This window comes from Rhinoraja longicauda, chromosome 1 (genome assembly GCF_053455715.1).
Source record: "Rhinoraja longicauda isolate Sanriku21f chromosome 1, sRhiLon1.1, whole genome shotgun sequence".
Lineage (NCBI taxonomy): Eukaryota > Metazoa > Chordata > Chondrichthyes > Rajiformes > Arhynchobatidae > Rhinoraja > Rhinoraja longicauda.
In genome coordinates this window covers 87,628,627-87,642,747 of record NC_135953.1, presented here as the reverse complement: position 1 = coordinate 87,642,747, position 14,121 = coordinate 87,628,627, and the positions used below count along the sequence as shown (strand labels likewise).

Here is a 14,121-nt window from a genome sequence, read left to right as displayed (position 1 = left end):
AAGGGAATAAAGCCAGCATCTCATCAAGGATAGTCCGAGGATAGTCTCAGATAACGGAGGCAGAAGATTTAGAATAACTCAGGAATTCCACCGGGTGGCGCTTCGGTGGCAGCCTCGCCTACAGTCTGTCTGTCCTTTTCGTCTTTTTTTGTTACTTTTGGTGAGTTTTGAAAGTATGTGTTAATGTTCACTGGTTTGTTTTATGTGGGGGGTGGGCGGAGGGTTCGGGGAAAACTTTTTTTCAATCTCGTACCTTGCCGAAGATGCGATTGTTTTCCGGATCGTATCTCCGGTCGCTCTGCGGCCTAACATCGTGGAGCTGGAGGCCTTGCCCGGGACTGACTTTGAGCCTCCGCGGGAGGCATCAGAGCATGCGATTCCTTGCCTGGATCAACGCTCCAACCATGGCCTGCGGACTTTAACATCAAGGAGCTCGCAATGTCGGGTTGAGACCGAGGTCAGGAAGCTCCAATGTCGCACTTAAGTTCGACAAGCATGAACCCGGGGTCTGATCGCCCGGCATGGGGGAGCTGAGATTCACCCTCCGATGCAGGAGCTTGCTCGCCCCGATGTGGAAGGCCCGCCGCCGGCTACGGGAATAAGATTGGCCCGTCAACGGAAGGTTGGAGGCTCCCGACCGCTGGAGGACAAAGAAAGGAAGAGATTGAACTTTTTTCCGCCTTCCATCACAGTGAGGAATGCGGAGGAGTCACTGTGGTGGATGTTCATGTTAAAATGTATTTTGTGTGTTCTGTTGCCTTTTATTGGTATGAATGTATGGCAAATGAAATTCCTCATATGTTGCAAAACATACTTGGCTAATAAAGTATGATTATGATTATGGGAATGTTCCCCCCCCCCCCCCCCCCGCCCATCCATTGGAAGAGATAAGGACAGGGCATCCCACGAAGCCCATTCATAATTTTTCAGGATTCCTAGCTATATATTATTCGACTTCCAAGGGGTTAGATATACATGATGTGGGGATATCAAGTAAGATTCAGACGTATTGTTCTGGATCAGAAATTTAAAATTATTTCAACTTGTTCGCAAAATTGCTGCAGAGAGAAGCTTGTTTAATTGAACTGAAAGGGATATTGGCAAGTGTGGCACTTTGGCGGTTGTGGGCAATGAATGGGTGAAGTTTGCCGCTATTAACTAAAAGATTTTGCTGAAGTTAGTCTTAGTGAGGTAAACATCAACTGCTGCTGGAAGGCCATGAACTTTTACTTTGGTTTGCCTGAAATCTGCTGGTCCTCCAGAGCGAGGAGGGATCCACAAATAAACGCTTCCAACTGACACGTTCTAAGGTGCAGGGCTACAAGATGACTCCTGTCTTACGGCGGTTCCGGAGAAGGAAATCCACTGTCACATAATTCACAAAGATCCGAAATATGGATGAAAACTCCACCTGGGGAGGGGAGATTGGTGTGTACAAAGGTGCCTAGGGTGGTGGGAGATGGTGGGAGATGGTGGGAGAGGCGTATGCAGACTGGGATGGAGGGCGGGGGGAGGGGGGGGGGGTCAGCAGAGAAAGAGAGGGGGTGAGGTTTGGAGGGTATTACTTGAAATAAGAAATTACGTTACTGCTACGGAAGCTCATCTCCCATCTCCTGTGAACCATATTACCATATTTCCCTTTAGTCTCCCCTCATCCCTCTCCCCTTCCACCCATATCTCTCCCTCTGGTTTTACATTTCCTCTTCTCTTCTTATCTGACAGCCTTTTGTCTCCTTTTCACTTCTAGCCTTTGTCACTATCTCCACTCATCTGCCTATCAAACCCCCCACGCCTCTCCCCACCATTACTAGTCAGGCTTTGCCTCACCCTCCGCTCCCTTTTCCATCTTTCTCCCCCACTACTGCAGCAGACGTAAGATGGTCCCCAGCCTGAAACATGACATGTTCATTCCCAACACAGTGCTGTGTGACCTGCTGAGCTCCTCCAGCAGTTTGTTTTTGTACGACAGGCAATCAATCTATCCTATTTTAATTAGACCTCAATGAGAGACCTTTGCCATTTTTGAAATTTGGAGTAATACTTGCTGGCTACCCTAGCAGTCATTTGCTTCTTCAACTGGTTCCAGTTCGATATATGTATGATGGAACTAAAGTAATATGTGGTTTAATATCGTGTAAGAGGGAACTGCAGATGCTGGTATATACCGGAGATGGGCACAAAGTGCTGGAGCAACTTGGCGGGTCAGGCAGCATCTCTTGAGAGAAAGGATGGATGACGTTTTGAGTTGGGACCTTTCTCCAGTCTGAAGAAGGGTCCCAACCTGAAACGTCACTCATCCTTTTTCTCCAGAGATGCTGCCTGACCCGCAGAGTTGCACCAGCACTTTGTGTTTATCTTCGTTGGTTAATGTCTCTGTGCGTAACTTTAAATAATCAATGACCATTCAAATTCTAGTAATTATTATGCGGCATCATGCATTGTGTTGCTTATTTTTCTTGTTTAATGATCTAAATAACTGATTGTTTGGCAGCACAATGTTTAAGTATCAGGCAACCTGTTATAAAAAATCCAGACGCCTATGATAATGAGGCATGGACAAACCTACAAACTAATCACTGAACTAATGGGGATACTAATTCTTCGTAATAGTTACTCGGTCCCTAGATTCATCGGTGCACCAGATGCTTGGAAATAACAACAGCATTATCTTGGAGACACAACAAGAAGCTATCAGCTACATTTTGATGGGATGGAGATCATTGTGCTGCTATTTGTGGAGTAGATGTAATCTATTGCAATAATTGCTTTGCTTTGCTTTCAGCAACACAGATGTGCACACCGTGGCCTCATTGCTCAAGCTGTATCTACGGGAGCTGCCAGAGCCAGTCATTCCCTATGCTAAATATGATGAGTTCCTCTTGTGTGCCAAACTCTTCACCAAAGAACAAGAGACTGTAAGAATTTTACCTCAACTTTGACTGAAATTCAAAAAGTAACCTGATACTGTATTTTCAGTATAAATGTTTAGGCTTTTGGTTTCAAGGTACAGCATGGAACCAGTCCCTTCAGCCCAATGAATCCACGCGGAGTATCGGCCATCCGTTCAAACTAGTTGTATGTTATCCGCTCCCTATACACTAGTGACAATTTTACAGAGGTCAAGTAAACTACAAACACGCAAATGTTTGGGATGTGGGAGAAAACTGGAGCAACCGAAGGAAACCGATAGAATCACAGGGAGAACCTGCAAACTCCACACAGACAGCACCCTAGGTCAGGAACGAACCTGGGTCTCCAGAGCTGTGAGGCAGCAGCCCTGTTAGATGGCCCATGGTGCTGCCCTAAAGGAGCGCTGTCAGAGGTGGGATACAAACCCATACCTCGAGAGGAAACTGCTCTTTCCATACCTTCTCTTCCTCTGTTCATGCCCATTGAGCTGCATGTTTGTCCCAGCAATGCTTATCCACAGACTAAAGGCTGGCAGCATGGAGCCACTTAAGAATCCAGATGTGGATATTTGTATTTTTGATCAGCATGTAAAAAGTGTCTTACACACCATCACTGGGTATTTATCCTCTGCATTGATAATCTCATGGTGTGAGCCTGTGCTGGTCAGCCTTTTAGAGGGGTTAGCTTGTAAAACGGTGCAGAAAAATGTATGCATTGTGCATTTTGATCATTTTGACCTATTTACTTCCTTGCATGCAGCTTATGAGTCTGCTGCTAAAGTGATTTGCAGCAGTTAGCAAAAACAGACTTCTGCACTATTGAAACAGTACAACACTGTATGGAGAAAGGAGTTGTCAATGAGGTCAGAATATCCAATCTAAATAGCCTCTTCCTCTGAGAGCCAGCAGAGACAGACAACTAACAATTGGTGCATGTTGGGCCATGAGCCTCTGGCCAGACTCTAGACAGAGCAGGGTGCTTGCAGCACAGCTAGTTCTTTGAGCCAGCAGTCTCAGACTTAATCTGTCAAATGTAGAATCATAACCAACGGGAAAAAGACAAGAACCTGTCCAAAGTCATGCTGTATCTTATAAATGATTGACAAAATGACAAACACTGTGCAAAACGAAAGTCTGTAAGGTATTGCTCTGAATAGTAATTGATGTTTGCCAACGAGGTAAACATTTATCAGTGTCGTGCTTAAGATGTCCTCCTTGAAAATCAGTGTAAGGTAAAACACTTGTTGTGGTGATACTCCTGGTGAGTCCACCATTCATTGCAGACATAGACATGCTATAGAATGCACTATGTGTTGAAGATTAACAGACAATACAGCCGGTTAGTTAGCAGGCAGACAGAATTAATCAGTTCAGGTATGACCCATCATTAGTGCAAAGGTTCCTGATGGAAAGTCACTTGACAGATTATCACTGCTACCAAGCATTGATTCTGCGACTGGATTTCCATAATTTACAATATTCATATACTTTCCATGTAGCCAGAAGGCACACACAGCCTCACAGTGACACTTCTGCTTCTATTCACACCACATGCAGTGCTACTGAAATGGATCATTGTTTCAGGCAGCACCTAGACCTATGCATCAGAATTCCGCATCAGAATATGTATATTTATTTTTATAAAAGTCCCATGTGCATGGAAATATTTGAAAATGCTTCCAGTCATTGAATGTGATGTGCAATTAATTTCAAGTGTTTTCATGAACGCATGAGTCATTGAAATTCAAAAATATTGACGACTATAAATTTCTATCGCTTCGATCTGAGTGAAATTAATTGTCTCAAACCCCTCGGCCCTTGCTTATGTATTGACATTAAAAATCAAAGAAACACAACAATTGGTCCATTTGGATCAGTTTGAAGTAGTGTTCCAACCCAAAATGTCTCCTCTCTATTCCCTCCATAAATGCTGCCTGACTCGTTGGAGCACCAGAGACCCGTTGAGTCCCTCCAGCACTTTATGATTTTCTCGAGATTCCAGCATCTGCAGTTCCTTTTGGGTCCATTTAGATTGTTCCCTCCAAATAGTGACTGGAGGCATCCAAAAGCCAAAGACTGCAAATGCTGGAATTCATAACCAAATCAGAAAATGCAGGAAATATTCAGCAAGCCAGGCAGTAAATATCTCTGGAGAGAAGCATAAAACAATCGTTCAGGTTGAAGACCTTTCATCAGAAGCTTTTTGTCAGGAACGATCCCGTTGGAAATTCTATTCCATTTTATTAATGTCCCCTGGAAAAGTTCTGCAAAATGTGCTCCTAAATTCATTGAAGCTCTCTTGCTTGGATCTGTGTCTTCCTTCCCAACCCATCACATTTCTGACAGTTTTCAAATTGCTAATCGAATTTATCACAGTCTTTTATTCTGCTTGGAGTTTACAAAAATATCTCATCTTGCTCTCTCATTAGCCTCGTAGTTTTTCATGGATTGATTTTCAACTGGGGATTCCATAATCCCCATTGTTCAAAAAATGTTGCATTATTTTGAAAGTGTATGTGCATATATAAATAGATTAATCCTTGCTATCGGATAAATAAAACAGCTAGCTCATAATGTGAATGCCAAGCCAAGACCGAATTCATGAAGAGTTGTGGATGTTGTTCGTCCTTCGGGTTCGAAGGTGACCATGACTTCACTTTCAATCTTATTATTTCGACCGCTGATGGGGATCCCCGCCAGCCGCGGTATGCTGGCCGAGGTTGAAGTCATGACTTGCGCTTGACTTGGATTTAAGTGAGGGGGAGGTGCGTAGATCATCAGCCTCACTCTCTCGTCCTGGCCTATCGGGTTCCAGCAGCAAGACATAGTCGAGACGGCTGGGGACAGGTCAGGATGCAGTGAATGGGCAGAAGTGTCCTACGTATCTCACTCTGCCCTGTTTGCGCTCCATGACGTTTTGCTGGGATCGTCTTTCTCCCATTGAACCTTATGGTGGTTTCCTCCGCGCAATCCGCCGAACCCAGGCTTCACATGCTAGGTAGACAAGCCCTAAGCCACTGGAACCAATGACTTGCCGACTGTACTTGTGGCATGCACACAAGACAGTGGAGACATCGTGGGGGCGGGGATAGACCTGCGGCTGATCCCACGGCTTGAGGAGATGGTCGAGACCGGGGCGGTTCTCTCCGGGCGGTGGTCCGCAGCCCCACGGGCGGGGAGTGCCGTCCGCCGGCTGCTGCTGCTCCTCAGGCCCCGGGTACGGGCCCCAGGCCGCCGGCTCGAGTCTCCCCGGGGCGCCGACGAGGCTTCTGTCCCGGTCCGGGAGACCCGGCCTCCAGTCGCCTCCAACCCGGCCGCGCTGACCCCGGGAGGCAGGGTCGTCCTGGCCCTGGTCCTGACCGCCCGCGTTGTACGAGGGGTGACGGCCGTGGCAGCGTGGCGAGGCGAAGGCGGCTGCCGCCGGAGGCCCGCGGTAAGATGGCGGCGCCCACTCCATCGCCGACTCCGCCGCCACCCGCTAACCGGACTGGTTCCCTCTCCCTCGGGCTCCCGGTCTCGGGAAGAGTGCAAGTACAATTGCAGCCATATTTGAAAGTTGATTCATATTTTATATATTTAGCCCACTACTAAAGAAGTATTGAATGCAGGGCACCAAAATCAACAAAGTTTAGCTTCAGAGGGCACTTTAATTGATTTTCATTTCTTTCAGGGGATGAAAGAACTAATCAAGCAAGTGAAGACCCTCCCTCCTGTCAACTTCAACTTGCTCAAGTATATCTGCAGGTAAACCCTCGGCCGTTCACAGATTCCAACGTAGCTCAGTGCTGAATATTTGCAAGGTTAAGTTTGTCACTGGATGTAAAGTTAGTGGTCTGATGCTACTACAATGGCAAACTGGAAGCAGACGGTATTGTTAAAGTGCAAATATCAGAAGGCAAACCAGTTTATCTTCTTAACGAGCATGTCCACGCCTGCCAAACTTAGTTTAGTTTAGAGATAGTTTAATTTAAAGACACAGTATGGATATAGGCCCTTTGGTCCATTGAGTCCTGACAAACCATCGATCACCCTTTTGCACTAGTTTTATGTCATTACCCTTTCTCATCTTCTCCCAACACAGTAGGAACAATTTACAGAGGCCAATTGAATCAGTAACTGATTCAATCTGAAGAAGGATCCCAACCCATAGCGTTACCTATCCGTGTTCTCTGGAGATGCTGCCTTACCCGCTGAGTTACTCCAGCATTTTGTGTCTTTCCTCAGTTATATTGAATTGTTACGTTTGATTTGGAGTTCTGGTGACTGCATATGCCCAGAAGGACAATGAATCACTATTCTTCAGCTTGATGTGTTGGACTTGATGGAGCAGTGCTGGAAGTCACGAAACAGAGAAACAGGGCCGCACGGTGGCGCAGCGGTAGATTCGCTGCCTTACAGCTTTTGTAGCGCCAGAGACCCGGGTTCGATTCCGGCTGCAGGTGCTGTCTGTTCGGAGTTTGTACGTTCTCCCCGTTACCGCATGGGTTTTCCCCGAGATCTTCGGTTTCCTCCCACACTCCAAAGACGTACAAGTAGGGAGGTTAATTGGCTTGGTGTGTGTGTAAATTGTCCCTAGTGTGTGTAGGATGGTGTTAATGTGTGGGGATCGCTGGTCGGTGCGCACTCGGCGGGCCGAAGGGCCTGTTTCCGCGCTGTATCTGTAAACTAAACTAAACTAAACTAAAGATGTATCAGAATGCAAGGATGGAAAGATAGCAAGACTTCAGTGCTGTTGACCCTTCAGAGCTGATGAACATTTCTCTTCTTAATTAGTTATCTCACTAATTTCTGACAGGCATATAATCCCAACCCCTTATTAAATCAAAGTATGCAACTCTTCCACTGTCAGTGAGGCCACATGCAAATTGGAGGAACAGCACCTTATATTTTGCTTGGGCAGCTTACAACCCAGCAGTATGAATGTTGATTTCTTTAATTTCAAATAAACCATGCATTCCTTCTCTCTCCCTCTCTCCCCCTCACCCCCACTCTAGTCATCATTCATTATCTCCAGCGAACAATGGGCCATTATGGGCTCCACCCTTCCTTCGTCATCTGTTGCCAGCCCTGCTTTGTTCTAGCCTTTTCTTACCTCCAGTTCCCTCCCCTCTTCTTTCAGTCTGAAGAAGGATCCCAACCAGAAACATTATTCATCCTTTTTCTCCAGAGATGCTGCCTGACCTGCTGAGTTATTCTGACATGTTGTATATATCTATGCTACTTCCATGCCTACTCCATCAATAGCATTTAAGGAAATTCACACTGCTCTTTCCTGGACCATGTGGACACGGTGAAGGTAGCTGGCCAGCACAAACAGTTGTAAGCCTCCTTAGTAAATCACATATTCTCAGTGGCTTCCATTGTCTGCACAAGGTTTTTTTTTAAATTATAAACTTCTTCATTCTTATTTATCATAATGCTATTCATGGCACAAGAGACCCACCAGGTAAAGCAGTAATTTTCCGTAAAATATATTGGCAGGCTGCATGCCTCTCTGAACATGAACAGTCAGACTCCAAGGTTTGGACAAGAGTGGAGTGTCACCATTCAAATTGCTGCAGCAAGACAGGTGTGAGAATCTTCTTACTGTTTTGAGGATCGAACCAATGCTGTCAAGTGCGACAGCTGAATTTTCTTATTCTACCACTGCTTGATAGGAATTGTGTGGCTTGTTAAACAACGCAAGCAAATTTCAGTGATGCAGGACTGGAGATGTGTAAGGGAAGTAGCAGGATCCCATTGCTTACATTCGTTAGAGAAAGTTAACATCCTCTGACAGTCCAATGGTTACTGAAATTGTTTCTTCATCAAACCTGAATCCTTATGACTCTATGATTCTATCTGTGACGATGACTCTAGAAAAATCCTATTCAGCTGATTGAGTCCACAACCGCTCCCTGTCGAGCTGTCCATGAAGTCCCAATCACCTGGCTTTTGACCCATCGCCCAGTAACTTACTTCCCCTCAGAAGGGCCCATCTTACTCCATTTTGAAACTCCTGATTTCTTACACCCTTGTCGGCAATGAGTTCCTGATCACATCCATTTTCCATGCAAAGGGCTTTACCTTACATCTTCTTGGTATAATTTTGTCAACTTTTTTCATGTTACTAGATATGTTGAAATCGATTCCATGACAATGTGTGACCTCTTGACCTGCCACACACATCCTATGCTACAATTATCATCAAGTGAAGGAACCAATATCAATTCAGTGATGAAACACGCATGCATGTATGAAACAGCACCAGAATTACACTCAAATGCAGTGCTTAATTTCTGAAACTATGTGCATGCTGAACAGGAGTAACTGTAAATGTTCAGCGACTGTAAATGCTCTGGGGCTCATAGTCGAGACCTCAGATCTAAACGATGCAGTCTAGCATACGAACGAGAATGCCAACACCTGTATGTTTCCTTCCAATGCCCACATTATCCTGGCCTGGGAATATAGCAAGATTCCTTCCTCATCGATGAGGCAAACTCTTGTAAATGCTCGTATTGCCGTGTTGATGGAGTACCTTCAACCAGAGGACTGCAGCAGTTCGAGAACTTGGCTCATCAGTACCTCCTCTGGAGCAATTCAGAATAAGCAATAAATGCCTAACCTATCAGTGATGCCAATGTCTGTTGAATGAATTTAAAACAAAACCAAGTGATCTCATTCAGTCTGGTACCCAAGACCTACTGATATTCAGCACTGGAGCCGTTTACTAATAGCATCCAATAAAGCACTATTTCAGGAAAAGGGTTTATTTTCCATAGTTCTCCCACTTCAATGGAAAATCCATTGAACCTCCAAGGAAATTGAGTTTCTGCTCAAGTCGCTGTGTATGAGCAAACAAGACTTACCCTGGTCGAACCTGAAGACTTTTAACATGAATGCGAGACCTTTAGTGATGGACTGGAGGTCCTATGAAGGAGGGCTCACCTGGGTTTGGGGTAAAGCCATGAGGCTCCAATGAACTTACAGAGTGTGGAATTAGTGTGGTGGGCAGCATATTAAAAGTAGGTAATGACTGAGGTAGGGGCAGGGTGAGGACCACAATGGACAGACATAGTAGGACCAAGGTATGGACACTGGGAAAAGAACCTCATCAAAGGACTTGTTGAAGTCCATAAACAATGTCTGTGGCCTTACCCTCGTCAAGCTTCGTGGTTACTTCAAAAAACTTAAAATCAAATTTGTGAGTGCCATATACACCACCACATTGACTCTCCCTAATCAGCCCCTCTCTATCCAAATGCATCTTATCGGAATCCTCTCCAGTAACATTCCTACCACAGATGTTCGGCTCATTGGTCTATAGTTCCCAGAGTTTTTCTTGCAAACCTGCTTAAATAGAGGCACAACCTTGGCCACTCTCCCCTCATCCGGCACCGGCACCTTACCCATGTCTAACAATGATTCCTATATTTCAGCAATGACTCCCGCGATTTATTCTCTAGCTTCCCACAGCATCCTGGGGATGTTTCTGATGAGTTAATGGAGAGCTTGGGGACAGATGTGAGGAGAATGAGGGGATTGGTGGGAGGTGAAGGACTGATCACTAAGAATGAAGAGATTAAGAAAGAAATGTACCTGGGGGAGGATCAGTGCCATTGATTCCCCACCAGCAGTCTGGTAAGGCCCTTTAACTAATAGCAGGATGGGCCTCGGCTCTCAGATTACAACAGCTCTGAGTTTGTAGACCCTGTACACAAAATTTCATGCAGGTTACATTGAGAGCTTTATGGTGCTTGGCATCAACGCATGACCTTCTTGTGATGCATGTCATGCGCACAAAAAACCTTGATTAAATATCTGAAAATTCACACAGGGTCCACGGCTGACCTGTCTCCTCTAGTGATCCAGATTTTAATCAAGTTTACTTGTGTAGCACATGAAAACAAATTTCTCCTCTGGTCATTCAGGTTGATGGCAATGCTTAGTCCTGAGGTTGAAAGTGACCCTGTAACCTGTGGATGGTGAAGGCACCGTAGAAAATGCAAGGCCTGCCTGGTACATGAGGCACGTTCCAGAGGCTGCAGAAACTCTCTGCAAAGCTGGACGTGGCAGGCAGCAGTTAATATTCATTCAGTGCACTTTCTAAAACCTGACTGGTTAATTTTTCACAGGTTCTTGGATGAGGTCCAGTCTCATTCAGATGTAAACAAAATGAGTGTTCAGAACCTGGGAACGGTGTTCGGCCCAAACATACTGCGTCCAAAGGTTGAAGATCCTGTTACTATAATGGAAGGTAATTTAAAAAAACTGTTTTCTTTTGTGATCAACTGTCTGCGTGTGGTGCGTTCAAGCTCGTCCTTATTCCTCATCCTTGAGTGGCTTCCAGATGTGGCCATACTCATATCCAAGCAGGCCTATCGCGCTGGGCTTGCTATTGTTGTTGGATAGGCAGATCTGGGAAAGTGAGCAGGAGGGACTTCTATATTTAAATAGGTGCTGATTCCGCCCTTCCTCTGTGTAAACTCACAGAGTTTACTCACCTTGACTGGTCAGAGGCGATCTCCCACATTTGGTAAAGAAAGAGTTAATGACCAACTTTGAACCCGTGTCTCAGACCTTATGCACTGCAGAAACACTGCCAATAGCTCTCAACACCCGTGGTAAGTGCAACATGTAATTTATTGTTTACCTTCAAGTAATATCAATAGGTAGAGGCAGAATGTCAAGACAAAGAGTGTGCTAATGTTTGTTGTTACTAGTTTATAAGGGCAAACTCCTTCAATATTTTTTTCATGGCAACTAGTGGGTGAAGTAGGCTGCCCATGGTATCACTTCAACCTGAAATTAACTATACTGTGCCCACGGCTTTTTGTTTGGTTAGATGATCGTACTCTTTAGTTTAGTTTAGAGATACAATGCAGAAACAGGCAATTTGGCCCATCTAGTCTGAGCCGAGCAGCGATCCCCATACACTAGAACTATCCCAGTGATCCCCATACACTAGAACTATCCCAGTGATCCCCATACACTAGAACTATCCCAGTGATCCCCATACACTAGAACTATCCCAGTGATCCCCATACACTAACTAGCACTATCCCAGTGATCCCCATACACTAGAACTATCCCAGTGATCCCCATACACTAGCACTATCCCAGTGATCCCCATACACCGGAACTATCCCAGTAATCCCCATACACTAGAACTATCCCAGTGATCCCCATACACTAGAACTATCCCAGTGATCCCCATACACTAGCACTATCCCAGTGATCCCCATACACTAGCACTATCCCAATGATCCCCATACACTAGAACTATCCCAGTGATCCCCATACACTAGCACTATCCCAATGATCCCCATACACTAGAACTATCCCAGTGATCCCCATACACTAGCACTATCACAGTGATCCTCATACACTAGAACTATCCCAGCGATCCCCATACACTAGCACTATCCTACTCACTTGGAACAATTTGGTACAATCCTGTACATCAGTGTAGTGTTGGAGGAAACCGGAGCATCCAGGAAAAACCCACGCAGTCACGGGGAGAACGTACAAAACTCCATGCAGACAACATCCACAGTCAGGATTGAAACAGTGTCTCTGGCACTGCAGGGCAACACCCCTACCACTGCACCACCCATTTTTAATTGGGAGTCCTTGTAGGTTTTTCAGTCATAAATTCTGTTTGCAGTAGCCATTGGCCCATGCAGTAAGGTGGATGAACAACTTTCATTTTGTTGCTGTCCTTTTATGCCTGAAACATGCTTTAGCAGGTTCAAGCTCGAGGACTAGTGTCCTTTCTGTCTATGACTCTTGTGGAGAAGGGAGTACAGCGTACTTAGCAGAAATCAGCGAAATGTCATGAATCCCCACCATGGCATGCAGTTGAAGAGTTACAAACGGGAAATACTTCATTTTAAACTAGATTGCTGATTTATTATTTTATGCACGTGAGTATTCCCAGATTAGAAAGAAACAAACTCATTAGAACCTGATTTGAGTTCCAAATGGTTTTATACAAACAGGTGAAAATGCAAGTTGGAACCTCATTGGTTACAACAAGAATCAAGCCTGGCAACTTTAACATCATTGATGGGTGTGATGGTGGCTACCTTCTGGTGGGAAACGTGGTCCATCACTCTGAGATGTCTCAGCTACAAGATTCAAAGCTGGCTTTATTTTAGTTTTTAGTTTTAGAGTTACAGCGCGGAAACATGCCCTTCGGCCCACCGAGTCCGCACCAACCAGCGATCCCCATGCATTAACACTATCCTACACGCACTAGGGACCATTTACATTTATACCAAGCCAATTAACCTACAAACGTGTACGTCTTTGGTGGGAGGAAACCGAGGAACTCAGAGAAAACCCACGCGGTCACGTGGAGAAAGTACAAGCTCCGTACAGACAGCACCTACAGTCGGGATCGAACCCGGGTCCCAGGCGCTGTAAGGCAGCAACTCTACCGCTGCGTCACCATGCCGCCCATGCCAAGAAAGTGGAAAAATTCTTCCAGGGAAATGTGAACATTCCTCCCTCTGATTTTGCTTGTCCATACAATGGAAGGGGAGAAATAGTCTTGTTTTTCCCAGACAATCCCATATCCATTTGATTTGGTGAAAAGCAAAATAGTTTCCTTGCCCAAGCTCCGATGTAAAGAAAGGCACTGTTCTCTTGAGCTGTGCCTTGGCTAATTGTCCAGAAGCCTGTGTAAAATTGATGTCCAGGAGGTTCTGGATGAATTACAGTAAAAGTTTCATGGAAACCTGGATAATTGTGACTGCCCATCCAACCAGTTTCCGCTGAGTAGACAGAGGTAAAATTACTCCTTTGGAGTTACAGTTCACCACATCAGTATTTGCAAAAGTTAATATTAAAATCTTCTTAATGTCAAGGTGCAAAAAAATCTTGGATGAAACTGATGTCCAAATGTGTTGGAGTCTCTGAAGGACTCGAGGGTTAAAATATTCCCCTTGTAGGTAACAAAAAATAAATCTCTTAGAATATAACATTTACAAACTGACAATGATGCCGTAAAGTAAGTAAACCACTGGATCCTATAAAAAATTATAGTGGGTTTAAATTGAATAGATTTACGTGGCATCTAGGTTCCCCGTGGAGTTACGAGAAATCCCATACTTTGGGATATTTTGTGTGACTGCCAGATGGAACCGAGGTGAAGGAACTCAAAAGATGGCTTTTTTAAAAACCAAATTGCAGCCAGATGTCAAAAGTGGAAATCCTAGACAAGACC

The 14,121-nt window shown here is 45.1% G+C and overlaps 1 protein-coding gene across 8 annotated transcripts in view; it reads left to right on the top strand.

The window, feature by feature from the left end:
* arhgap24 (Rho GTPase activating protein 24) overlaps nucleotides 1–14,121 on the top strand; it is a 406,341-nt gene that overhangs the window by 379,131 nt on the left and 13,089 nt on the right. For all 8 annotated transcript variants that reach the window (XM_078401974.1, XM_078401965.1, XM_078401982.1 and 5 more), the window contains 3 exons: nucleotides 2,783–2,915; nucleotides 6,580–6,653; nucleotides 11,027–11,148. In XM_078401974.1, the coding sequence (XP_078258100.1) occupies nucleotides 2,783–2,915; nucleotides 6,580–6,653; nucleotides 11,027–11,148 (329 nt within the window). The remainder of the gene's footprint in view (nucleotides 1–2,782; nucleotides 2,916–6,579; nucleotides 6,654–11,026; nucleotides 11,149–14,121) is intronic.